The sequence below is a fragment of the Hyperolius riggenbachi genome, chromosome 1, assembly GCF_040937935.1.
Source record: "Hyperolius riggenbachi isolate aHypRig1 chromosome 1, aHypRig1.pri, whole genome shotgun sequence".
NCBI classification, from domain to species: domain Eukaryota; kingdom Metazoa; phylum Chordata; class Amphibia; order Anura; family Hyperoliidae; genus Hyperolius; species Hyperolius riggenbachi.
This window is the reverse complement of record NC_090646.1, coordinates 516147561-516172895: the sequence shown is the minus strand read 5'-3', so window position 1 is coordinate 516172895 and position 25335 is coordinate 516147561. Positions and strand designations below refer to the sequence as shown.

General features: G+C 44.2%; 1 protein-coding gene across 1 annotated transcript; it reads left to right on the top strand.

The window, feature by feature from the left end:
- The first annotated feature begins 1532 nt into the window (after positions 1-1532).
- On the top strand, positions 1533-23527 carry CDK2AP1 (cyclin dependent kinase 2 associated protein 1). Its single transcript, XM_068244389.1, has 4 exons — positions 1533-1835; positions 10740-10843; positions 13812-13938; positions 19169-23527. Exons 1-4 carry the CDS (start codon positions 1775-1777, stop codon positions 19234-19236), a joined length of 360 nt encoding a protein of 119 aa, XP_068100490.1. The 5' UTR covers positions 1533-1774; the 3' UTR covers positions 19237-23527.
- The last annotated feature ends 1808 nt before the right edge of the window (positions 23528-25335 follow it).

Here is a 25335-nt window from a genome sequence, read left to right as displayed (position 1 = left end):
TCACCCAGCCATCCTTGGGTGTGCAGAAGCCTTCAGGAGATGATGGCAGGCACATGAGAAGGGCTCTGTAACGGATCAGAAACTGACCTTAAGAGCCAAAGTGATCAGGCCCAACGGGTCGGCAACGGATCTATTTACCTTAAGTGCCAATATAAACCAGTCCTCACACTTCTAAAACTTAGTATTTTCATATATTTATTTATACACCCTTCACTTTGTAGACAGAGGCATGAATCCATATGACTGGCTAGAATATGTCAGTGGCCTAAGAATTATACAGAAACCTGGGGAAAAAAAGTTTGGTTTTGAAATAAAGCAGGATACCCTCATCCCTCATTCTTTCCTGACCAGGATGTACACCGTGCCAGCAAAAATAGTCCCATTCTGATGCGTCATCTGGCCTTACATCTTTTAAAGATGTTAAATTAAGTGTCTGAACCAGCGAAGATATTTCTGCAGTGCTTTTAAATCAATTACAATCCATAAGCTTATAAAAAAAAAAATAACTAGCAGCAGACTGCTTGATGGAATATTAGGACAAATGGTTAAAATTCTCTCAGAAACTGTGATTAGCATTGACCTATTTGCTGCTGTAAAAGTCAGCAAAGCAGCTGAGTGTGATGCATGCAAATGCCCCACCATACAGGTTACATAAAGAGAAGATTATGCAGTGATTGCTCTTTGCTGACATCCATCTTCTGCTCTCTTTTATTCTCTTGCAGTCACATTAGCTGCTTTGAGCCCATACGTCACAAAATGGCTGTTAATACTGACAAAATCATTCATCCGAGACATAAACCCTGATCACACTGCGTGCCTCGCACCTTTACTAGGGGAGCTAAGCAGAGCCTTTTAATGGCTTAAAATAATTTTAATTGAAGGATTTTATGTACTATAGATCATTATTGTCTTTTTGTACTGAGAGGAAAAAAAAAGTGTACAGCAATTCAGGCTCTGTGACAGATTACTACTTCATTTCAGCATTGCCTGGGCTCCCCTGAAGGGGTGCATTGTGATGGCAGGTGGCAGAAATTATACAAAAGGGCATTGAGGATGCATCCTCCTCTCTGCAAGGCGACCATCTTTTTCTTCCTACAGCAAAAGAAATTGTTCTACATAAATTATGTATGCATTTAATACTGTCCATGTGACAATTGTTTCAGCCCCCTGACTCCCCAATAATAATCACTCCATTCATTTTGTCATAAAAATGTGAAAACTTAATATAAACTGAATGAGATTAGCATGTGGCATGTTAAAGTTGGAGCAAAATTAAAAAAAATATATATAAAAAATATTTATATTTTTTTTCTAAGTTTTGTGTATTTATTTTTTTTCAGCTGTTAAAACTGCATCTTGTATGTCAGTTAAAAAAAAATACCTAAAAAAAAAAGTTTTAAAAATAAGGCGTGCCACGCCATTGTACACACTTTGTATTCACACTTTCAGTTAACTCTTAACATCCTCTTTGTGAAAAGAGAAAAAAATATCTAAAGTGTATAAATCCCGCCGTAAAAGGACTGCTTGCTGCATTGCTTGGGGCATTTAGCTCCCTGGGGGGGTTTGAGGTGTCCCGGGTCGCTGCCTGGAGCCCGTGGCGGGCGTCTGGAGCGGTCCTGGCATTGTGGGTGTCAGTATAGAGTGACGCCATATTTGCCGGTGCCGTCGCTGTAAACAACAAAAAGTGTCTGTGGGAGACAGACAAGAGACGCTTCAGTGGATTTCAGGACATTTTATTTGTTGTTGTGGGTGAATTGCTCTCCTCTCGGCAGTCATGTCTCTAGGAATGGCTTTCAAACCTAACCAGCAGCTCGCTGGCAACCACGGCAGCCCGGGTAAGTGACTGGGGAGGCAGCACGGCAAGTTATTAGCAGGGGGGGCGGCCGGGGCCCGGCGGATTTAGGGGAGAGAGCGGGATCCGGGCGGAGGATACCTGGGGAGAGTTCTGCTGGCCGGCGGAATAAGGTCACATCCTGCCACGCTTCGGCTTACCCACAGGCGGCACGGGAAGCGCGGCGCATTCGGGCGACTATACGGGGGGATTGGAAGGGCGGATGGGGGATCGTGGCCCCGGTGACAAGCGCGTCATGCACGGATCAGCAGGAGCCCTTTGATCAAGTCCGTTTCGGCGCCTCCATGATCGGCTCCCCAAGGGCTGCTGATTGATCTGAAACAAGCGAGCGATGCTGAGACCTCTAGCGGAGGCTTGTGTAAGTGCAGGATGCTGACTGGTAGGGAAGGATTACATGTAGGCTATTAGCTTGCAACAATTTATTATTTCTCTTATTTATAATTCAGTAATATGAAGTAGTGTCAACATTTTCCATTTTAAATAAAATGTATTGATAAAATTATAAAAAAAAGAAAAAAGTCATGATAAAATTATGACTGTTGAAGCATAGCTAAACCCAAAACTGAGCAAGACAGATTTCTAAACCATAAACCTTGATTAATGTATGGTATAAGTGGTAACTTTGGAAAAAAAGCTTTTATTTTCTCTTTTGAGGCTAGGTTCACAGTGGGACGTTGTGTTTCCTGTGCTAATTGGACCATGCCTTGTAAGGGTTTTTTCACCTTCCTCTGGATCAACAGGGATATGTGAGGGAGCAGGCTGGTGTTGTACTTTAAAAACAGGGAACACCAAGAGCCCCAATAGTGTAATTCGTACTGGACAAGGTGGCAATAAGTTTGTATTGCTAGATACTCACAAGTCAGGGTCACCAGCAGGCAACCACTGTAAAGGCAGGTGGGGAGATTGTCCTGACCCCACTCAGGATTAAGAAGTCGCTCTCTGTAGACAGGAAGAAAGGGTAGCAACCCTCCACCAAGGGTGGACTCAAAATTGTATACAATGAACAGAGGCGCCAAAAGTATAAGATTAGATTAAATGAGCTTAAAAACCAACTTAAATGGCAAAATTGAAGGAGGAAGTGGTGGTCTTACCTCCCTCAAGCAGACACGACAACGACGGTGTTTGGTGTTGTACTTTGTACTGGTTGAACTCGATGGACGTATGTCTTTTTTCAACCAAAATAACTATGTAACACGAATGCAACAATTCAACAGAACAAAAAAGTCATACCGCGCATTACCGCTGTGTTACTTTGCATACAGTGAAGCACCCATACAACGAAGAGTATGCTTCCCTGTACCTGTTAAATTGCGTGTTTAACGGTATCTCACTGCAGCAGTGCGTTACTATAACGCAACACGTTACACCGCAATGCTAACATTGCATTGTGAACGTCACATAGACTTAACATTGCAGTGCGTCCCACTGTGAACCTAGCCTAAAGCATTGTGTAGCTGCAAATCTTTGAGTACACCTGAAGCAATAGAAGGGGAAAAAAAAAGATTCTTTCCTCAGTAGGGAGTCTGGATAGCCCAGAGGCTTCCCCCATCATCCTACTCCCTTCACAGCATTCCGGTGCTGAGAACCTTTTCACAATATTCAATACTGCACAGTGGGGTCGCACTTGTATATGGAGGGGAGTGCAGCTGCAAGAGAAGAAGACAGTTCTGGCTGACAGTGGAGGGGTTGTGGAGGATCAGAGAAGGCTCTGAAGCATCCACTGACTACTGTTAGTACTGAATCTCGCTCCATAAATATTTTGATACAGGCTAAATTTGAAGGGCAGCTGAAGTGAGAAGAATGTGGTGGCTGCCATGTTTAGTTCCTTTTAAAGAATACCAGTTGAAGGGCAGCCTGCTGGTCTATTTGGCTCCAGTTGTGTCTGAATCACACCAGAAACAAGCATGCAGCTAATCTTATCTGATCTGACAATAATGTCAGAAACACTTGATCTCCTATGCTTGTTCAGGGTCTATGGCTATAAGTATTAGAGGCAGAGAATCAGCAACATAGGCAACTGGTATTGCTTAAAAGGAAATAAATATGACAGCCTCCATATACTTCTCACAACAATTGTCCTTTAAAAGAAATCAATATGTCAGCCTCTGTATTCCTTTCTCTTCAGTTGTCTTTAAAGCATAACTGAAATGAGGGGAATATGGAGGCTGACATACTTATTTCCTTTTAAGCAATACCAGTTGCCTGGCTATCCTGCTGAGAACCCCCTAGAATTTGCATAAGGCTTTTCTTTAAAGGGAACCCAAGGTGGGAGGAGTATGGAGGCTGCCATATTTATTTCCTTTTAAACAATACTAGTTGCCTGACAGTCCTCCTGATCCTGTGACTAATACATTTAGCTATAGACCCTGAACAAGCATGCAGCAGATCAGGTACTCTGACTCAGGATTTACTAGATTAGCATTATGCTTGTTCCAGGCTTTTGACTTAGACACTACGTACGCCAGAAGATCAACATGGCTGCTAGGCAACTAGCATTGTTTACAAGGAAATAAATATGTCTCCATATCCCTCTTACCTTGGGTATTCTTTAAAGGTTTGCCTAGTGTTGGCAGTGGAACCAGCTGATTCCAAGTAGAGACAATCATTTGGACTGAATGCCTAAAACCGGCCTTTTTTCTTTTAAATCAGTTGATGGATGAGGAGTGGTGTAAAATCCTTATTGACGGAGCAGTTGTCTATTTGAGCAAAGTGATGAATAGTGGAGGGTTGTATAGATTTCAATCAAATTTCTGCTGAAACATCAAAGTCAGGGCTGCAGTGTGGTGCATCAGTCAATACTCCCTGACTGCTATATCAGTCCAGGAATATTAATCATGAAAGGGAATATTCAGTTCTTGGCCTGGGCGTGATCAGCTTAATTTCACAATAATCTCAGATTGGTCTTGGGTTCTCTGATCCTGGTATTTGTAGTTATCCCCTACAGTAGTGCTCATCGGTTAGCTTTATACATACTGATGAATAATGCTGATGTACACGAGCAGATGTGCCCATATTCACTCAATATTTATAACTAGAGTACTACAGTGCATGAAAATAACTATTTGGGCCTGATGCACAAATTGTACTTACAAATGGGGAGTGGCTGGATGGCACAGATAGATGAGGCACACAGACAAGGCAGAAAAGGTGGCACAGTTATAGGCGAGTGCACCTGTGGAAATGTACTTGCAAGTTTAGCTTAAAAAAAACCTGTACTGAAAAAAGTTCCCCTGGGGAGTACTCACCTCAGTAGGGGGAAGCCTCTGGACCCTATCGAGGCTTCCCCCGTCCTCCTGTGTCCCACAGCGATCTTGCTGCAGCCCACGGAACGCACAGGCGACAATTGTCGGGCTGTGCAATATTTACCTTTACTGGCTCCAGCGGGGGCGCTGTTGCGGCTCTTCGCACGGAGATAGGTGAAAATAGCTGATCTCCGTCGGGTCTGCTCTACTGCGCAGGCGCAGGAGACTTGCGCCTGCGCAGTAGAGTGGCCCGACGGAGATCGGCTATATTCACCTGTCTCTGTGCAGAGAGCGGATACTGCGCCTGCGCTGGAGCCAAGAGGTAAATATTTACATCGCTGCTGCTCCGGTAGGATTTTCGCCGCCGCCGTGGGACCGAGGAGGATGGGGGAAGCCTCAATAGGATCCGGAGGCTTCCCCCACCCGAGGAGAGTACCTCCCAGGGGAGTTTTTTTCATTACAGATTTTCTTTAAAGTGTACTTGAAACAAACACATCACAGGGGCTTTTTCCAGTGTAGTCCATCCAGTCCCCTCTGTTCTCCCCCAGTCTGCCCTGTTAAACTCCCATAGCTGAGAGTGTTTTGCACATTTGTAGTTTGCTAAGAATGTAACTACGCTTGCACAGAATGCTCCTGGACATGAGAGCTCGACAGAGAAGACTCATGACCTGGAATGGCGCATACACTGTGGCTGGATTTACCATTAAGCACTGTAGTCGTGCCTACAAGCGCCTGATGGAAGGGCTGCTCACTCCCCTCCCCAAGCGTCTCTCTCCCTCCTTCCCTATGCAGAGTCCCGATGAGAGTGCAAATGGGAGGTTACTCACCCTGGTCTCAGCATTCCACTGATGAGATCTCCCTTCAGTCAGGAGCACCACTAGGCCACTGAATTCTTCTAGCTACCTAATACTGGGGGCACATCTAGTTACTTAATACTGAGGTTCTTCTAGCTACCTAATACTAGGGGCACCTCTAGCTACTGAATACTGAGGTTGTTCTAACTACCTAATACTGGGCAAGGGAAGTAAGAGAGAAGTGACAGCTGGGACAACCAGCACACTGGCAGTTCAGTGTGGATTTTTAGGTTCATAAAGGAAGAAGTCTGAGGTGCCAGGACATCTGTGCCTATAGGCTCCTGTGCAGTAAATCCGGGCCTGGCATACGCAGTGACCCACAACCCAGCAGGGGGGTCATGGACTTCACAGGAGGACAGGGAGGGAGCAGAGGGACTACAGGAGGCTGGAAGAAGCCCCAAGTATAAAGCCTTGTGATATGTTTTTCTCAAGTTTCTTTAACCTTCCTGGCGGTAACCCCGAACGTAGTTCGGGGTAAGCCGCGCAGGAGGTTTTCTCAGGCCCTGCTGGGCCGATTGGCGCAATTTTTTTTTTTTGCTGCAAAGTGCTAGCTGCGTGAGCACACCGATCGCCGCCGCCCCGCGCTGATTCGCCACTATCCGCCAAGCCGCAGAGCCCCCCCCCCCCAGACCCCGTGCGCTGCCTGGCCTATCAGCGCCAGGCAGCGCTGAGGGGTGGATCGGGGCTCCCTTAGACGTCATGACGTCGGTGACGTCATGACGTCGGTGACGTCATCCCGCCCCATCGCCATGGAGGGAAGCCCTCCAGGAAATCCCGTTGTTTGATCGCCGGAGGCGATCGAAGAGGGTAGGGGGATGCCGATGCCGCTGCCCTAGGCTCGCTACATGATTTAAAAAAAAAAATAAAATTCAAAAAAACGGCTGCGCTGCCCCCTGGCGGTTTTTAATAGACCGCCAGGAGGGTTAAGAACAAACCTACCGTAGTTTCTTCCTTGTTTGTTACAATAATGTAGATGTGGAGAAATGTTCAAATTACTTTAAGAATGGCTTTAAAATGTGCCTCTATTGAATTTTTCTAAGCTAAATTAATACTAGAATCTTATTGAAGCATTTGCGTATGAAAATATTTTTTTCCTCATCTTTGCAGCCTCTTCTCCTGCACAGCCAATACGCATAACTGCAAGTTTTTTAAAAAAAAATGTGCCAAGTACCTTATTCTCGCCCCTTATTGCCATGGTTGCATGACTTGTGCAGCAGTGCCACTGTGTTTCACAGGGTGTGGTCTATTGTCACCCACCCTCCTCTCCATCTACAGAGGGGAGCATGGTGTTTTTTTGTTTTTTTTTTAACAGATTGCCTTCTTGGATCGCTGCCACTTAGTTTATCTTCTTTTGGGATGTACTGAGAGGAGGAGCAGCCATGTGGAGAAGAGGAGGGGGAATGTACTGTATATAAGTAGGAATGATCAATGAGATGCAATTTTTTTATGCAAATGTATGCAGTTTGAAAATGGACCAATTAAAGGATTACTGTGCGGTGGGCTGCGTTACAGGCTGCTCTAACGTCCCACTGTGAAAGCAGCCTAAAGGATACCCGAACTGACGTGACAGGATGAGATAGACATGTGTTTGTACAGTGCCTAGCACACAAATAACTATGCTATGTTCCTTTTTCTGCCTGAAAGAGTTAAATATCAGGTATGTAAGTGGCTGACTCAGTCCTGACTCAGACAGGAAGTGACTACACTGTGACCCTCACTGATAAGAAATTCCCCTTTTTACCTCTTTCTTGCTCTCAGAAGCCATTTTCTGCTAGGACAGTGTTTTATAGTTGGAATTTCTTATCAGTGAGGGTCACACTGTAGTCACTCCCTGTCTGAGTCAGGACTGAGTCAGGCACTTGCATACCTGATATTTAACTCTTTCAGGCAGAGAAAGTGGAAAAAAAGGAACACCGCATAGTTATTTGTGTGCTAGGCACTGTACATACACATGTCTATCTCATCATGTCACGTCAGTTCGGGTATCCTTTAGGCTGCTTTCACAGTGGGACGTTAGAGCAGCCTGTAACGCAGCCCACCGCACAGTAATGAAAAATTAATGGGCTGTTCACAGTGCCCACGTTGCGTTACATTGTAACGCTAGACGTCAAGAGAAAGTACTGCATGCAGTACGTTATAGGCGGATAAGCCGCGTTAGACTGCTTGCACATGCTCAGTAATGTTGGGGAGGAGGGGAGAGCGGCCAGGCACATGGCTAATTAATATTCACTGCACTTTGTGACGTGCAGTGTTTACTTCCTGGAGCGGCCGCTTTTTGCAGCGTTTGGCTGGTGGGACCACGTGATGCCGCATGTGTCACAAAGTACGCATCACGGACGCCAGAGTGAGCTGCACAACGTGGCTCACTCTGGCGTCCACATCCAACACCACCAGGTGTTGCGTTAGGGGCAAGTTATGCGACCTTAACGTCCCCTAAAACGCAACGTCTTGGTGTGAAAGTAGACTTAGGCTTCTTGCACACCAAGACGTTGCATTAGGTGGCACGTTAAGGTCGCATAACGTGCACCTAACACAACGTATGGTGCTGCAAGAGCCGACGGTAGAGTGAGCCGCGTTAGGCGGCTCGAGTCCTATAATGTCTCCCAGAGTGGCGCTGATTGGCCAGCGGGACCACGTGATGCGGAGCGAGACACTCCGCATCACGTGGTCCCGCCGGCCAATCAGCGCCCGCCAGTGCAGTGAATATTAAGTAGCCATGTGCGCAGCTACTGTAGCTGGCTCTCCCCGCCTCCTCCGCCCCCCACTGCGCATGTGCAAACAGTCTAACGCGGCTATAGCCGCTCCAACGCCGTAGCATGCTGCACTTTGCACAGAACGTGCAGCGTTACATGTAACGCAACGTGGGCTGTGTGAACAGCCCACTTGTGTTACATTGCTGTGCGTTGGGGGAGCGTTACAGGCGCACTAACGTGCGCCTGTAACGTCTTGGTGTGTAAGCAGCCTTAATGTAAACCCAGGTATAAATTAATTGGTCAATTTTCAAGCTGCATATATTTGCATACATTTGCATAAACTCTGAAGAATTTGCATATCTGTGATAATCCCTATTTATAAGTATTAGTACATCTGTGAGGTTTTCTTCTGTGTTTGCTTCTCGTTTGAGCTGATTCTGCTCATCTTCTCAGTCCCGGTAGGGATGGCCCTGCCTAGGAGAACTCATTGAGAAGCATGTGATCAGTTTGATCTTTTAGATTGTAAGCTCACAAGGGCAGGGCTCTCTCACCCTTTTGTGTTTTGGATTTTGTTACACATTTATTCATAATTCATATCAATTATGTCGCTGTTATTACCAATTCTGTACTTTGTACCAACTCTGTATTTTGTACACTAGTGTATATCATTGTCTGTATTATTTTGTACCATGTTTGTTTCTTAGGCCTGGTGCACACAAAAACCCGCTAGCAGATCCGCAAAATGCTAGCAGATTTTGAAACTTTTTCTTATTTTTCTGTAGCGTTTCAGCTCGCATTTTGCGGTTTTTGTGAAGCGTTTTTGGTGTAGTAGATTTCATATATTGTTACAGTAAAGCTGTTACTGAACAGCTTCTGTAACAAAAACGCCTGGCAAACCGCTCTGAACTGCCGTTTTTCAGAGCGGTTTGCGTTTTTCCTATACTTTAGATTGGAGGCAGAAACGCCTCCGCAATCCAAAAAATGCCTCACCCCGGGAGTATGCGTTTCTGCAAAACGCCTCCCGCTCTGGTGTGAACCACCCCATTGAGATACATTGACCAGGCGTATCCGCAGCCGCAAGCGGCTGCAAAAACGCCGAAAAACCCGCTCGGTGTGCACCAGCACTTTGTACAGCGCCAGAGAATATGTTGGCGCTTTATAAATTAATAATAATCAGCTGATAGATCTGTAAGGTTCTGATTTGCTGCGATGACTGCCTGGTTTAACTTATGATCATGACCAGCCAGTCAGGCTAACAAATTTATCAGCCGATCAAACTGATCATGTGCTTCTCCGTGAGTTTTCCTAGGCAGAGCCATCCCTAACTCCCGGCCCTAGTTACAAGGTCTCCAGAAACAAGAACTGAGAGAAAATCTCCCTGTCTCCCTGAATTGGAACATAGACAACAGTAAATCCCTGACCTGTTCTAACCTCCCACCAGGTTCGTAGCAATAGGGGGTGCAGAGGTAGCGACCGCATCGGGGCCCTTGGGCCAGTGGGGCCCTCCCTTAACTGTAGTGTTGGCTCTCTATTGGTCCTGTGCTCATAATAATCACTCCTATAGATACTTTGAATAGTGGTAATCATTAACAAACTGTTTCCCATCCCCCTTCTTGCACCTCTGACACTGTAGTTTTGGTGTGTTGTATCAATTGTTACGTATAGAGTGCTTGGGGCGGGGGGCAATGTAAAACTTGCATCAGGGCCCACAGCTCCTTAGCTACACCACTGCCTCCCACACTTTATGTAAAACTCACCAAACATTCTGGCTGGAGTTGCACTTTAAGCAGACATTTCAATAAGTACATGAGATATGTGCTCACTTGAAATGCTCTGTGCAGATGCTTTATAAGTGCATGAGTCTAGAAGCTGATGAAAGCATGTGCTTATTCAACTTGTTTTTCCATTTCTACTCTCTCAGCATGGATATCTTTCCAGACCCACTGGCTAAGCTGAGCACCATGGAAACTATGCTCCATTGTGATGGTTTAGTGGAATGACAATGATGCATTTGTTCTTTCTGCATGATATGTCTAGTAAATGCTGCTTTTTCCATATTTTTACTGTTTGATTGTTTTTTTATATTTTTTTCCCACAGCTGTAAGTGTAAGTGCTCATTCTCCCTCAACTAGCATAGCATCCTCTGCACAGTACAGACAGCTGGTAAATGACTATGGACCCCCTTCTTTAGGGTATACACAGGTAAGAAGGGTTAAAATCTGTTTATTTCTTTACCACAAGTTGCAATTTTGCCTGGCTGTCAGAATGAGGCATAGGTGTTTTGCCTATCTAATTTAGTGGCCTCCTTTACTAGAAAAATAATCTATTTCCTCTTGGCCATGAGTCAGATACAGCCATTGCCTGAAGCAGGTATATGACTGGTGGGTGTGGGGAAGTGACACCTGTTCTAAAGAACCGCACTGTACAGAGTCTGAAGAACAGCACAGCACAGACATCTAGTGTTCTGTTTATTTCATCAGCATGAGATGCACCTTAGCTTGGCTCCCAGGTGCAGCCTGTATGTGCAAGAGCCTCTTCTTACTAACAGTCCTCTCTAACATACATAGCTCTACACACGTGAAACAGCCTCTCCTCAACATAAAACAGTTCCCATTTTCACATGCAGCCCCCATTTACAGCAGTTGCTCTTCCACATAAAACAATTCCCTCTACCATGTAGCCCCCTCCTTTGGGTAGCGTCTCCTCTCATCCACGTGCTTAACATGCACCATTCCTATTCCATTTTTAGCTTCCTTAGTGTGCAGGATCACCCTTTTGCAGCCCTTCCCCTGGATAACAGCCTTTGTAGACATCTATCTCTGCTGCAATAATACAAATGATTAATTACTAACCTTTAGCAACCCTTGCTATATTATGCTATGACCTTGATCAGAGTTGCAAACTTGTCTGCTAATAATACACTCTATGTAAGTAATCTAGGCCATGCTCTCACACTGTTTTCGAGCTCTGGGAAGCCTTGAAAAACAGACACTTCTGTTCACAATATTCATGATTATTTTGTCTGAATCTGCCGGCAGCTAGACAGTTCATACACTGAGCTGCTTGTGCTGTCCTGTGTACAGGAAGCAGGAAGCTCCCATCAGCACCAAGGAACAAAGCTATGGGCTGAAAAGTTGCTTCAGTATGGATGAGTGCAGGTGACAGGAAATGTGTACATGAAAAAAAAGTGACCAGAAATAGACGATAGTAGAATATTGGTAAACTTATTGATAATATACTCTTGCAGTGCCAATGATGATAGTAAAATATCCGCAATAGATACCGATATTTTACTACAGCTAAACCTAACCCTATTCTCACACTTAACCCACCCTCTACCGATGCTGAACCGTAACTCCCCCCCCCCCCCCCCATATGTCTAGCCTTAAATACCCATGCTAACCTAGAAATAAAAAAACACATAAAAATACGCACGCACGCACGCACACACACACACACACGTACGTTCTACTTGCATAACGTGTATTGTGCTACACACGTAATGATTCCTGTGAATTTTATAAAGGAAAAGAAGAAAATCCTATTCTAGACAGTGGCCATCTTGGCTAAGCCAATACTGACATCATAACCTCCCTTACTCTTGTCCCCCCCCCCCCCTCTCTTGCTCATTGTGTATTCATTAGCTGCCCTCCTCCCAGAGTCTTCAGACACTCCCACTGCAGCAGCAGATAAGCAGATAGGCAGGGAAATTAATGGAAGAGGAATATATAATCGTCTAGATAAAAAGAACCCCCAGCATTCAACTGTTTGGCACTGACTACTAAAGGGCCAGTGCTCCTTAAGTATGTGATAACTCCTAATCATAACAGCTGGGACACAGCAGCATGTTCTCTGCCTTATGACATACCTCTGTGTCCTCACACTGGCGCTCTCTGCCCCCTCACCGCTGCGCTATAGCCCCCCGATATTAGCGACAATATTTGACACTATCTTGGAGGTAAACACAGGGAGAGGGATTCCCTGTTCAAAACGTCCGCCAGGGGTGTTCCTGCTGGGTTTCCACAGCTGCCATAGGGCAGCTCTCTCTCCCTGGCTGCGCCCCCTGCTGCTCCCCTGGCCTCACTGCATGCTGCGAGAGACACAGTCTCTCCTTGCAGCGTTGTGACCTATAGGTCAGGAAAGTGAAAGTGAGCCAGTGCGGCGGGGAGTGGCTACCTGATCCGCTTACCCCTCCTCCGCCCAAGATCAGGTAGCCTATTTATTTATTTATAACCCGCCTCGGGCTCTCTTTAACGTCTCCCCATATATAATGTCTTGTCAGTAACTGTCCCTCAGGGGAGTTCACAATCTAATCGCTACCATAGTCATATGTCCGTCATAATCTGGAGCCAATTTAGGGGGAAGCGAGAGCTATATGGAGGCTGCCATATTTCTTTTTTGTTAATCAATACTAGTTGTCTGGCATCCTGCTGGTCCTTTTGGCATCAGTTTTTCCTGGATCAGACACGCTATATTTATATAGAACCAACATATTATGCAGTGCTGGACAATAAATAGCAATACATATAAAATTAACAATGGGTGTCGGAGAGGTAGCACAATGTTGTATAACGTAGCACAAGGTTATACATGCAAACCGGGTATAAGATGCATGATTATGCGATTTGGCAGCTGGTTACAGAGACCCAACTATTAATATTAACTATGCAGTGAATCTTGTCAGATTTTTGTCAGAGACATCTAATCTGCATGCTTTTTCAGGGTCTATGGCTAAACGTATTAGAGGCAGAGGCTCAGCAGGACAGCCAGGCAATATGCATTGTTTAAATATGTCAGCCTCCATGTTCCTCTCACTTTATATTCCTTTTTTAAATAACATATTCAGTTGCCTAGCTGTCATGCAGATCTGTTGTCTTAAGTCATTTTTGGTTTCTACCTCCAACAAACATGCATGCGTCAATGGTGGAACATGCATGCGTCAAGTCATGGGTGGGATCAGAACACCTGATGTCCAAATGCCATTCAGCTCATTGACTTATATATAACTATACTGGCTAAAGACTCTGTGGCTCCTGTTATTTTAATTATTGATATGTTTAGCACTAACATCTTCTGTAGAACTGTACCACTAAATAATATATAATGATCATTATTACCGTATTTAGTATTTATATAGCACCAACATCTTTGTTTATTGTATTATTTATAGGGCACAAACAGCAACCAGGTACCCCAAAGCAAGTATGCAGAACTCCTTGCCATCATAGAAGAGCTGGGTAAAGAAATTAGACCAACCTATGCAGGCAGTAAAAGTGCAATGGAAAGACTAAAACGAGGTAAGGATGTATGTATGTTATGTAAATACAGCGGAATCACATAGATGGCATTAAAGGGACACTGTAGGGGGGTCAGGGGAAAATGAGTTGAATTTACCCAGGGCTTCTAATGGTCCCCCGCAGACATCCTGTGCCCGCGCAGCCACTCACCGATGCTCCGGCCCCGCCTCCAGTTAACTTCTGGAATTTCAGACTTTAAAGTCTGAAAACCACTGCGCCTGCGTTGCCGTGTCCTCGATCCCGCTGATGTCACCAGGAGCATACTGTGCAGGCCCAGTATGGTCTGTGCTTGTGCAGTACACTCCTGGTGACATCAGCGGGATCGAGGACATGGTAACACAGGCGCAATGTTTTTCTGACTTTAAAGTCTGAAATTCCAGAAGTGAACCGGAGGCGGGGCCGGAGCATCGGTGGGCACAGGATGTCTGCAGGGGACCATTAGAAGCCCCGGGTAAGTTCAACTCATTTTCCCCCGACCCCCCCCCCCCCCCCCCCTACAGTATCCCTTTAAGTTATATACAAGATCGGCCTACTGACATTTAAATCTCTAAATAATCTGGGCCCTGGATACATGAAAGAAATGTTACAGCTGTGTAGTAATCCCTGCAATGTCAGATCCACAGTTTCTAATAATCTAGTCATATCCAGAGTCCACTTGGAAACCTTTGGTCCCAGAGCCTTCTGTTATGCTGCTCCTACGTTTTGGAACTCCTTACCTCAGCAGATGAGGACAGCTCCATCCCTGGACGTGTTTAAATCCAGACTAAAAACCCACCTGTTCAGTTTGTCATTTGCAGAAATATAACTTTTGTTGTGTGAATACTTCATCCTACTACCAACTACTGAATCTGAGAGAGCCTAAGCGCTTTGAGTCCTATGGGATGAAAGCGCTATAGAAATGTTATTGTATTGTAACATTAAAGTGGGACTCTAGAAACACACATAAAGCCACAATCCGTTGCTGAAATGTGGAGGAGGCAGAGATCAGAAAAAGCCGTGTGGAAGAAACTACATGTGACTGTGTCATCAAGCACAGTGATTGAATGGTGGATGTGTAAGTGCGGCTTCCCATTCCTGACTGCCAGCCCACACACCAGGCCTGCCCAGCTAGTTCCAGCACTGCTATCCAAGTCAGAGGTGGCTTTGGTACAAGGGCCTCGACAGCACAGAGCACACACAGATGGGGCAAACTAACTACTTACATTTTTTAAAATACATGTGTACATACTTTTAAAAAGTAAATTTATCCCAGATTAAAATGCACTAAAAGTACATTTTTCCTATGTTCCTGTTGCTTACAGTAGGCAGTAAAAATAAAAAGTAACAGATCTGGCAAGTTTTGGACTAATCCATCTCCTCATACGGGATTCTTAGGATTTTCTTTATTTTCAGGGTTGTTTTACACTTGGTGCGGTGTGACTTGTGCATACAAAAATGGCTACCACATGGGACTGCACCATGACACTCGCCATTACTTCACCTTTGTTACATGCTGCGGACTGCATTGACCGGAAATTTGGAGGCAACCTGCCTTCAAAAAGGTCACATGCATACTGCTGGACAGGAAATACTTCATCTGAAAATCTGCATATGTGCAGTTACCACTGACTTTTATTGCTTCCGGTGGTGCATGATAATGCACTGTAGCTTCTCCGTCAGCTGAAGCACTTCTGTTGCATAGAAGTGTGTCATGTTCCATTCACTTTAATGGCCATTGCAATGAGGTGCGTTAGGTGGAAGCGATGCAGTGTGACGCATTGCGGTAAGTGTAAATGGGGCCTCAAAAGCACTTCCTGAAGCCCAACTTCCAAAATAGTGTGCAAAAGAGTAGGCAGGCTGGCTGGCATCTGTCTATAGATTATTTCTAGGGATTGCTTTAGTAAAGAATAAATGAGAACCCCCCCCCTATGAAGAGTTGGACTATTTCAAAACCTGTTCGATCTGTCAGATTTTACTGCCTACTGTAAGCAACAGCAACATAGAAGTAAGTTAGTGTTTTTTTATTTAAGAGAAATGTACTTGTTATAAATATGTTAAAGTGGACCTGAACTCAGAACTCCTCTCTGCTCTAAAATATACACAACAGCATAATAACCAAACAAACCAAAAAAAAACCCATTTATTTGTTACAGCTAATACAAATCCTGCAATACATCTGCAGCGTGTCTACTTCCTGATTCATGGAAGCAGACATATTGATAACATCCTGTGCTTTCAAATGAGCTTATCTGCCATCTCTCTGCTGTGGCAACCACCTAACCCAGGGGAGAGATCACATTACAACTTGTTATTAGACACAAATAAGGTGGGATTAAACAGGCTAAACTCTCTAAATACATACAGGGTGCATTTCTCTCTGTTTTCCTTCTGTCCTGTGCAAGAGTTCAGTTCCACTTTAACACATGTATTTTACATTTCAATATTTTTGCAGTAGTGGTAGGGAGCAGTCCATGGAGCATATGCATCCTTCCTGTCCCCCTAACTCATTTCACACCTGCATGGCACTGGCTACCCACTCCTACAGGTACCCCTCAAACCCCCTCTTCTCAAAACACTGCCCAATTACTGATGGGGAGGCAAGGCTAGGAATGTAGCATTCTCAAAAGCAGTGGTTTTGCAGAGACACCGCTCCATGAGAATAATGGCCAAGTGAGCAGCACAGTGTGGCCCAGAAATCACGGGTAGACAGCTGATCTTCAAGCAGTCACAAGTGGACCCTCTGCCATCTACCAGCAATGAGACATGGCTCCATAATCTGCCAGCAGTCACAAGTATCCCTGCAATCTCCCGGCCAGAGCCGGGACAAGGTCCTCCAGCACCCAAGGCTGAGACACCAAAGTGCGCCCCTTCCTCCCTGCCAATCCAGCCGTCACACACTGATTGCTATTAGACTAAGAGGCGCCACAGGGCCCACAACCTCCCCAACACCTTAATATCTAGTTATCTGGCTTGCAGTCACTGCCATGTATCCCCTTTTCTTATTTATTTCTGCTTCAAACACAATTAGGAATGACAGCTGAATTAATTCTGCGCCCCCTCCTACTCTGCGCCCTGAGGCTGGAGCCTCTCCAGCCTATGCCTCGGCCCGGCCCTGCTCCCGGCAGACACTGCTGGCCTATCTGTCTGCAGTCACACATGCCTCCACCACACTAATCTGACAGTAGTCAGTAGAGAGCATTTAAAACTCTATTAAATAAGCAGGTTGTAATCATTCAAATTCTAAATAAGAATGTATGCAATTGTAATACAGTAACCATACCTGCCATTTTTACAAGGGGCGTCTCCACACGCTGAAGTATTTTAACACAAGCTTGCATGCACAGTACTTTAGTGTTCACTATACAGATTAGACATGAACATGCTCCTGCTACATGTGGTTTTCTGAGCACACTATTGTATCGTGCACCCACAGATTTGAGTGCGCAGTAACGAACCCCCAATCTGCTGCATTGTGCCCACTGTCCCTCCAATCTGCTAGCAGTCACAGATGGTCCTCCATTTATGAGTGGTCAAAAGTAACTTCTGACCTCCAATCTGCCATCACTGAACGGTATAGTTTTGTTCTTTGTGTACAGCAAGGGTACACACACGGCATACCAATGTCTTTAGCTGCGAGGCAGGAACTAAAGACAGATGATTGTCTTTAGTTCCATCTTCGTCTTACTTCAGTTATCCTTGAAAATACCTTATCAAATATCTCACACCCACAGTCAAACATGAGGGTGGGAGTGCTATACTACTAAACAAGAATGGCTAGCTAGATGTTTTAACCCTCAATCTATAATTTCTTCTCTAAAGTTACAAACACTGTATTTTTTTCCTTGCTCAAAACCATCATGGTTGGCTGAAAGTCTAGAGTGTATACAGTACAGATGTCATTCAGGCAGGGAACACACTTGACTGTTTTCGTACGCGTTTTCTGCACAGAAAAACTGAGAACTCCATATTAATCAATGTGTTAGTACACACTTACTGTGTTGTTCACCCGCAGAAAAAAAAACTGACATTCTGCATCCTGATTCTGCACATTTTGGCAGTTTTCTGTATCAATTACATCAGCTGCTGTGAAAAATGTGCGCGTTTTCCTGCATGGAAACACACTTAGTGTGCAGAAAAAGTATGCAGAAAAACGCGTGCGGAAAACTGAAAGTCAAGTGTGTTCCCTGCCTGAGTGTTGTTGGTTTCCCCTTTAGTAATCTGGCAGAATGGGCAGCCGGTTTTGGGGTAGATCTTCACATCTTTTTCCCAATAGAATAGAACATGCTAGGAGCCGAGTGTGTCTGTACAACATTCATTTCTAAGCAGCAACTTTGAAGCTATTACTAAATATTCAGCAAACTACGAACATTTGTGGTCTTCTTGTGAGAAGCATGACAAAATTTTATCTCACAGTCCAGATGCAGAAAACATGCAATGCAGCTCCCAGGGATGTCCCCCCCCCCCCCCCCCCAAATAAACTCTTGATATTTTTATATAGATTTCTGCACATGGAAATCTTGTTCCCTTCACAAATGCATCTACCTTACCTGTAATGACTTAGTTCATAGTAAATAAATAAGAAAGGCTTCGCCTGTGCTGGGTCCATATGGAGTGTATGCTTGTGGCTGTAGAGTACTGGGTAAGGGCTCTGCCTCTGAGGCAGGCGACCTGGCTTCAAATCCCGGCTCTTCCTGTTCAGTAAGCCAGCACCTATTCAGTAAGGAGTCGTTGAGCAAGACTTCCTAACACTGGTAGCAGCTGCAACTCAACTCCATGCGTGTATACAATGCACAAAGGATTTAACTGGCGTTACACAAACTACTTAACACCTATTACATAAATAGCGTAACTTGTGTTATACAGTACACACAATGCATACGTTGCCTGTATAACGAGTAGTACTGGCTAACACGCTGATCAAGTCAGCTATTAATGTACATTATACATGCAGTGCATGCATTAATTGTATAACAAGAGTTAAGCTATTTACGTATGTGTTGCGTAGTTTTTGTAAACACTACCCCCCCCCCTCCAAAAAAAACCAACAACTTTGTGTGCAGAAAACCCACAAAATTTATGGTACATAAGTGAGCACATCCCTATGCCTCATACTTTACAGGATGCAGTTTTCAAACTTTTGACAGGCAGTGTAAACAATAGGACAAATATCTATTCCAGGAGGGTGAACTGTAATTGCCACAGCAGTTTTGGAGTGGATGTCTGTGACTGGTTCTGTTTACTTTCTCCTCAGGAATCATCCATGCCAGGGGTCTGGTACGAGAATGCTTGGCTGAGACAGAGCGAAATGCCAGATCATAGCTGCACCCAGCACCACGTCTCTGCACCATACAAAGATATATCTTGTTTCTGGATTTATAATCCTTCAGGGCAGTCTTTCGGATTATTTAGTTTGTGGGATTCACATTGTTCTTTGGGATCCCTCTAATGTACTGTAAAGCTGCTAAACCTATGATGCAATTTTTACTAGTAAACAGAATTTCCATATATATGTACGAGACAGGATAACTAGTCAGGTTTATATATATACACATTTGACTCTTTCAGATTCTTTTTCTAAGAGTCCAAGGAAATTCATGATATGTATCATAAGCTACCATATATTTCCTTTTATCCTTCTGGTACACACTTCCTGTTACAGCAGTGTTATTGCATTATGATCAGACGCTTCATAACCTGTTTCTTTCTCTTAGTAAAATGCATGTTTTTTCTTTGCGAATATGAATCTGTTTGTTGAAGAACTGTACCTTTTAAAGTATTCTGGATAGGATGTGTTAAAAGGACATCTTGGTCAGTAATTTAGATATATTGCATTATTCATTTTGTCCCCGCTCTGGGAAACCCCTACATAGGGGCAGCGCTATACATGTCAAAAACAGCAGATAGTCCCTAAAATGCTGCATTCACTTCTTCACCTTCTGAATCCCTCAAAAGACTACATTGCCATTGACTTCTATAGGTAAAATTTTACTGGATTTTCAAATCAACCAGGAAAATGCAACATTTGAGAAAGTCCTATAAATGGCTTTTTTTTTTTTTTTTTGCAGTTGGCTCTGGCTGGCATACAACAACTCTCAGCAGCACTTTTAATATGTATAGTGCTTATTATGCAGACATTACTCTGAAATATGGTACAATCCTTAATGCAATATATCTCCATTATCAGACTTTGCTTTTCAGTGCTTTAAAAAGTACAGTTTTTTTTTTTAATTAAAGGACCAATAAACCTAAACTACAAGTTGGACTAAAGAAAAGTTGAGGGGATATGGAGGCTATCATTTTTTTCCCTGGCTGTTGTGCTGGACCTTTGCCCTTTTGGAGTCTACTGAAGCTGCAAGTGTAATAGCCAGGTGATATGCAAGGGAGCAATGATGGCAGACTGTGTGATCCTTTTACAACAGATTTTTTTTATTTTTATTATAGTGATTCTGACCTCACTTTCCAATAGCACCCTATAGTAACATATCTGTTCTGACAACAGTGAGTGCTGTAATCCTTCATTGCACAGAAGCACACAGAGCATCTTTCAGTATGAAGCTCCATGCCTTGGCAACCAAATGCTCTGAGCATAGTCACCTATGAGTTCAGAGGCGTTAACTCAAATATTCAGATTAGAGTTGATCAAGGGGACAGTGCTAGTATTGTGATAGTGAGGAGTTGTGCATGAAGATGGCAGGAATACTGCACAAATTCTACATAATCACAATGTTACTGCAGTATTGGCACCATCTCTGTCCTTTTGCTCACCTCTAACTGAACCCAGCAGTTCTGGTATCTGTCCATCAGTTGGAGGCAGTGGCCACTTCTAGCAGCTGGAAGATTGATGCGCACTTGTCATGATTCTGGCCTTTACATTAAGAGATGCTTTATAATGAACCTGAAACTGCAGAAATATGGGTAGCAGTACTGCAGAGTGTCTCTTTGACACTTCTAGTTATATAGCTGTGAGGCTGACTTTATATCTTCAGAATTCAGTCTCTAATTATTGGTGACTGTTTCGGCCAATTGTCTGCAGGCAAGCCGCGATAGTTCATGCATGCTGAGCCAAATGGCATAAACTGGCCTCTACTGTCCTGTGGAGAGATTGGAATTTCTTTGCAGCAGACAAAGCAATTGGGCCCCCAAAAATTGTAGCAGCTGCTTTTTGCCGAGGTTGTAAGAGGTGCAGAAGAAGGGGGAGACTTGTACAGACATCAAACGGACTGCTAAAATGATCACAAACAATATTTTCCCCTGTCAGATGTTTAAGCCCTGTATCATTTATATAATGTGGTATATCTACAGACAATGGCATTTCAATAACAGATTTATAAATGTTATAGCTTCTGTATGTGTGCTAATTTGTAGTATAGCTTGATTGGTCCTTTTATGTTATGGTACTTAGTTAACTGTTCATTATGTCCTTGCTTGCCTCTTATGTAAATCTCCACATATACAAGTAAACGCCCATAAATAAACTCTTCTGCCAATAGGGAAATGTTACTCCTGATCAGCCAGACTTGTGATTCACACTTCTGTGCCAGACTGCACAGTCTGTACAAGAATGCGGTTACGTATTGTTTCAGCTGTGTAGCTTGGTGTGTATCATTGGACAATGAATCAGCAGTGCCATTATGTTGGTCCATTGTCCAATGAGCAGCCAGATGACACAGAAAAGTGCAGCCTTATATGGCTAGCTATGCAGTTTGTTAGAGCTGCATGAATCACTAGACTGGCTGTACAGGGAAGGCCTCGTTCACATCATACGCGCTTCCGTGTGCATTTGGAAGTGCATATGATGTGCTGAAACGCAGGAACGGCAGAAGGGCATAGACAGCTCTTCTACTGTTCACATCTACTGCACTGCGCAGCAGTACGATGCGGTATGAAGCGCTTGCGTACTGTTGCCTGCAAGTGCAGAGCTAATCCCATCACTGTAAATGGAAGGGATCAGCAGCGCAGCGGGCAGCAGTACAGATGGTGTGCGATCGTACGCGCTGCGGAGATGTGAACGAGGCCTAAGACATCCTTGCACCTTTGCATTGAAGTCTGAAGTTCAGGTGCGTACACATGCTCTACTAAACTCGGCTGAGAATTGCATGTATGTATTGAGTTTACAGTGTACCTGAGATGCTTGGCTGAGAATGTCCTCCTAGCCACCGCCGTTGACCCCCGTAACATAACCAACAACAGCTTTGGGGATATGTTTGTGTAAAAATGCGGCCGTATGTAAACTATTATTTATGGTCATGCCTGCGCATTAAGCAGAAACCGTTCCACCAGAAGTGGCTCTGTGCTCCTGCGCAGGCACAGTATGGCCACATTAGTGCACAAACAGGAGCGCTGTCGCAATCTTAAAGGGAACCTTAACTGAAAAGGATATGGATGTTTCCTTTTAAACAATACCAGTTGCCTGGCTATCCCTCTGACCTCTTTGGCTGCAGCAGTGGCTGAAACACACCTGAAACAAGCATGCAGCTAATCCAGTCTGACTTCAGTCAGATCTGCATGCTTGTTGAGAGGCTGTGGCTAAAAGTATTAGATACACAGGATCAGCAGGAGAGTCAGGCAACTCGTATTATTTTAAAAGGAAAAATCCATATCCTTCTCAGTTTAGGGTCCCTGACAATGGTGGCGGTCTACAGGAGTTTATAGGAAGCTTTTGGAGGATCCAGAGGCTTCTCTCTTCTTAGGCATCTGATTTTTCAATTTTAATCCACCTAATCTTCTCTTTAAAGATCCAGTCTGTAAAAGAGAGTGACCCCTAAGATGTCCCTCCTCCCCCCTTCATGGCAACAAACGCCTCACCCTGCTCTGCTACAGCAGAGCAAGGCATCTGTACAGCACTGTCACTCAAATCCCTTCAGGCCTCAGCAGTATTGCGTGTGTATGCACCATTCTACTTTAGAATTAAAACCGTGGCATATCTGTTTGTTTTATTTTTAAGACAAATGGCAGCTGTGGAGTTTCACCCTGAGCGGTCTGAAAATTCATAGTGTGGAAATTTCTACAACAGAAATGTTTTTTTTTTTTTTTTTTGCTTGAAATATTTTTGGAGGTGGCTGATTAAGGGCCTGTTTCCACTACACGCAGATTGGATGCAGAAAAACTGACTCCAATGAATGTCTATGGGCCTGTTTCCACTAAACGCGATTTTTCTGATGCAGATTTTCCCATAGGCATTCATTGGAGTCAGTTTTTCTGCATCCAATCTGCGTGTAATGGAAATGGGCCCTTACTAAGATTGGTGTGAAGGAAACTGGTGAAAAAGTGGAATGGTTGCCCATGGTAAGACTTGCAATCTGAGTCCCTGCTCCAGCTTGCTTTGTACTAGTCTTAGTGAATCAGCCCTTAGGTATTCTGTTTAGCTAGTAGGTTTGTTTGAAGGGATTTGCAACATTAACCTATGCATCTGCATGTCCATAAAAGCTTTGCTAGCCATTCAACATGCATGGAGGTGATGCCTTTTCTGCCGGTGGATGTAACTATCTGCCTCATGATTATTACTTCATATTCACAATAGGCTGTAACTCGTTGGAGGAAAACAATGAGTCTATTTGCATCTTTGTATGTATTTATTACTTGATGTAATAAAGCTTATTTTCACTAAGAATTTGTACCGGTGACTACATGTTCTACTTAATATAATTAACACCTGCTGGTGACGAGGGCCATACTGTGCCATCTAATTAGTGCTAAAAACTATTTGCATTGTATCCGGAAATGTTATCAAATTTACCATACATGGCTGCCTGGTCGTAACTTAGATTGATTTCTATCTGGAATCAATCAAAACTATCAATTGAGCAGGCTGGAAAGATCTCACCTGAAAGGGACAATCAGGCGAACACACGGAATCCAGCACCGTAATAGGAATTGCGGCTATAGCGGCGCGCAGTGAGTAACTTCGGCGCCATCAGAAGACTGAGCTGAAGTTCCTTTTAAAACACTAATTCAACCTCCAGCAATAGCATTCTCTACCATCCACGTGGACCTGGAGGGGGAATACAAATTAACGCCGCCGGGACTTGTGCAGCAGTAGGGTAAGCTGTACAGTATATCGGCTGTATCCTGCGCCCAAGTCTCCCGGCGGCGATTTCATTCTTTTATGTGATTTAGAATCCTGTACTGATGTCCATACGTACAGTCCGCAACTTTGAAGATATTACTGATTGAAGAATAAAACAGAGAATCTGTTCACATTAAACCCTGTGCTTCTTGTTTGGTAGAAATAGCTTACGATTTCATTAGTATGCCAATCAGGTGCCTGTGCACTCACACAAACCTTCATGTACTTTGCAGTCAGAATATTGGCATTAAATGTAAAGGCAAAAAAAAAGTTCAATACTTACCTATGGACAGGAAAGACTCTGGATCCTTCCCTGTCCTCTTGTACCCCTCATTCCAGCATTGACACCCCCAATTTGTGTACTTGGCCAATTGGTCAAATACATGAGATACCTTGGGAGGCTTTGGAAGCACTCATCTCCCCGAGTGTTTTCCGAAGACAGGCGGCTCCATACTGCACATGTGAGCACACTTGTGTGCACTCACGCGTGCGCAGTATGGAGCCACCCGTCTTCGGAAGCACTTGTGTCCCTGAGCATTTCTGAAGCCTCCCAAGGCGGCTAACTAAACGAGGGTGACAGTGCTGGAATGAGGGGTACAAGAGAAGACAGGGAAGGCTCTACAGGATACAGAGCCTCCCCTCTCCATAGGTAGGTATCTAACTTTTTTTTCTTTTTGCCTCTTCGTTAACTTTAAAGTGGATCCGAGATGAACTTTTACTCATTGCATAATTGTGTTCCTTTCATATAGTTTATGGGACATTCCTCAAGCCAAATACTTTGTTGTTTTAATACTCTAATTCCCTATAAACTGAACAAGCCTTGCCCACAGCTTTTCAGAGAGCCTTGGCATTTTCAGACAGTAGCAAGGGTTCATGGGAGCTCAGTCTGCGCAGGAGGAGGGGGAGGTATTACTAGCCAGAGATTTCAGAGGCAGGGGGATTAGTTTTTTTTTTTATAGGCTGAATGCTGAAGATGCAGATAAGCTTGCCTGTGTGTAATGTTTACAAACAGCATGGCTGCTGTCATTGTATCACAGGAAGAAATAATCATTCTGTTGAAGCTGTTTGCAGCTAGATTTGCTGTGTAAACTAAACTTTATTTTACACAGACTTTAGATAAGATATATAGACAAGTTACTTGCTAGAGTTAGTTTTTCATCTCGGATCAGTTTTAAGGGGCCCATACACTCAGCCGATTTTCTGATCGATCAGAATCGATCGATTGCAAATCGGTTGACTGATCGACCGATTGGCGTCCGATTTCGATTGATTTCAATCGATCTGGCAGGGTGGAAAATCTAGGTCGATCTGTTGAGATTGCTTATCATTTTGCATTGGCCCTAATGGAAATC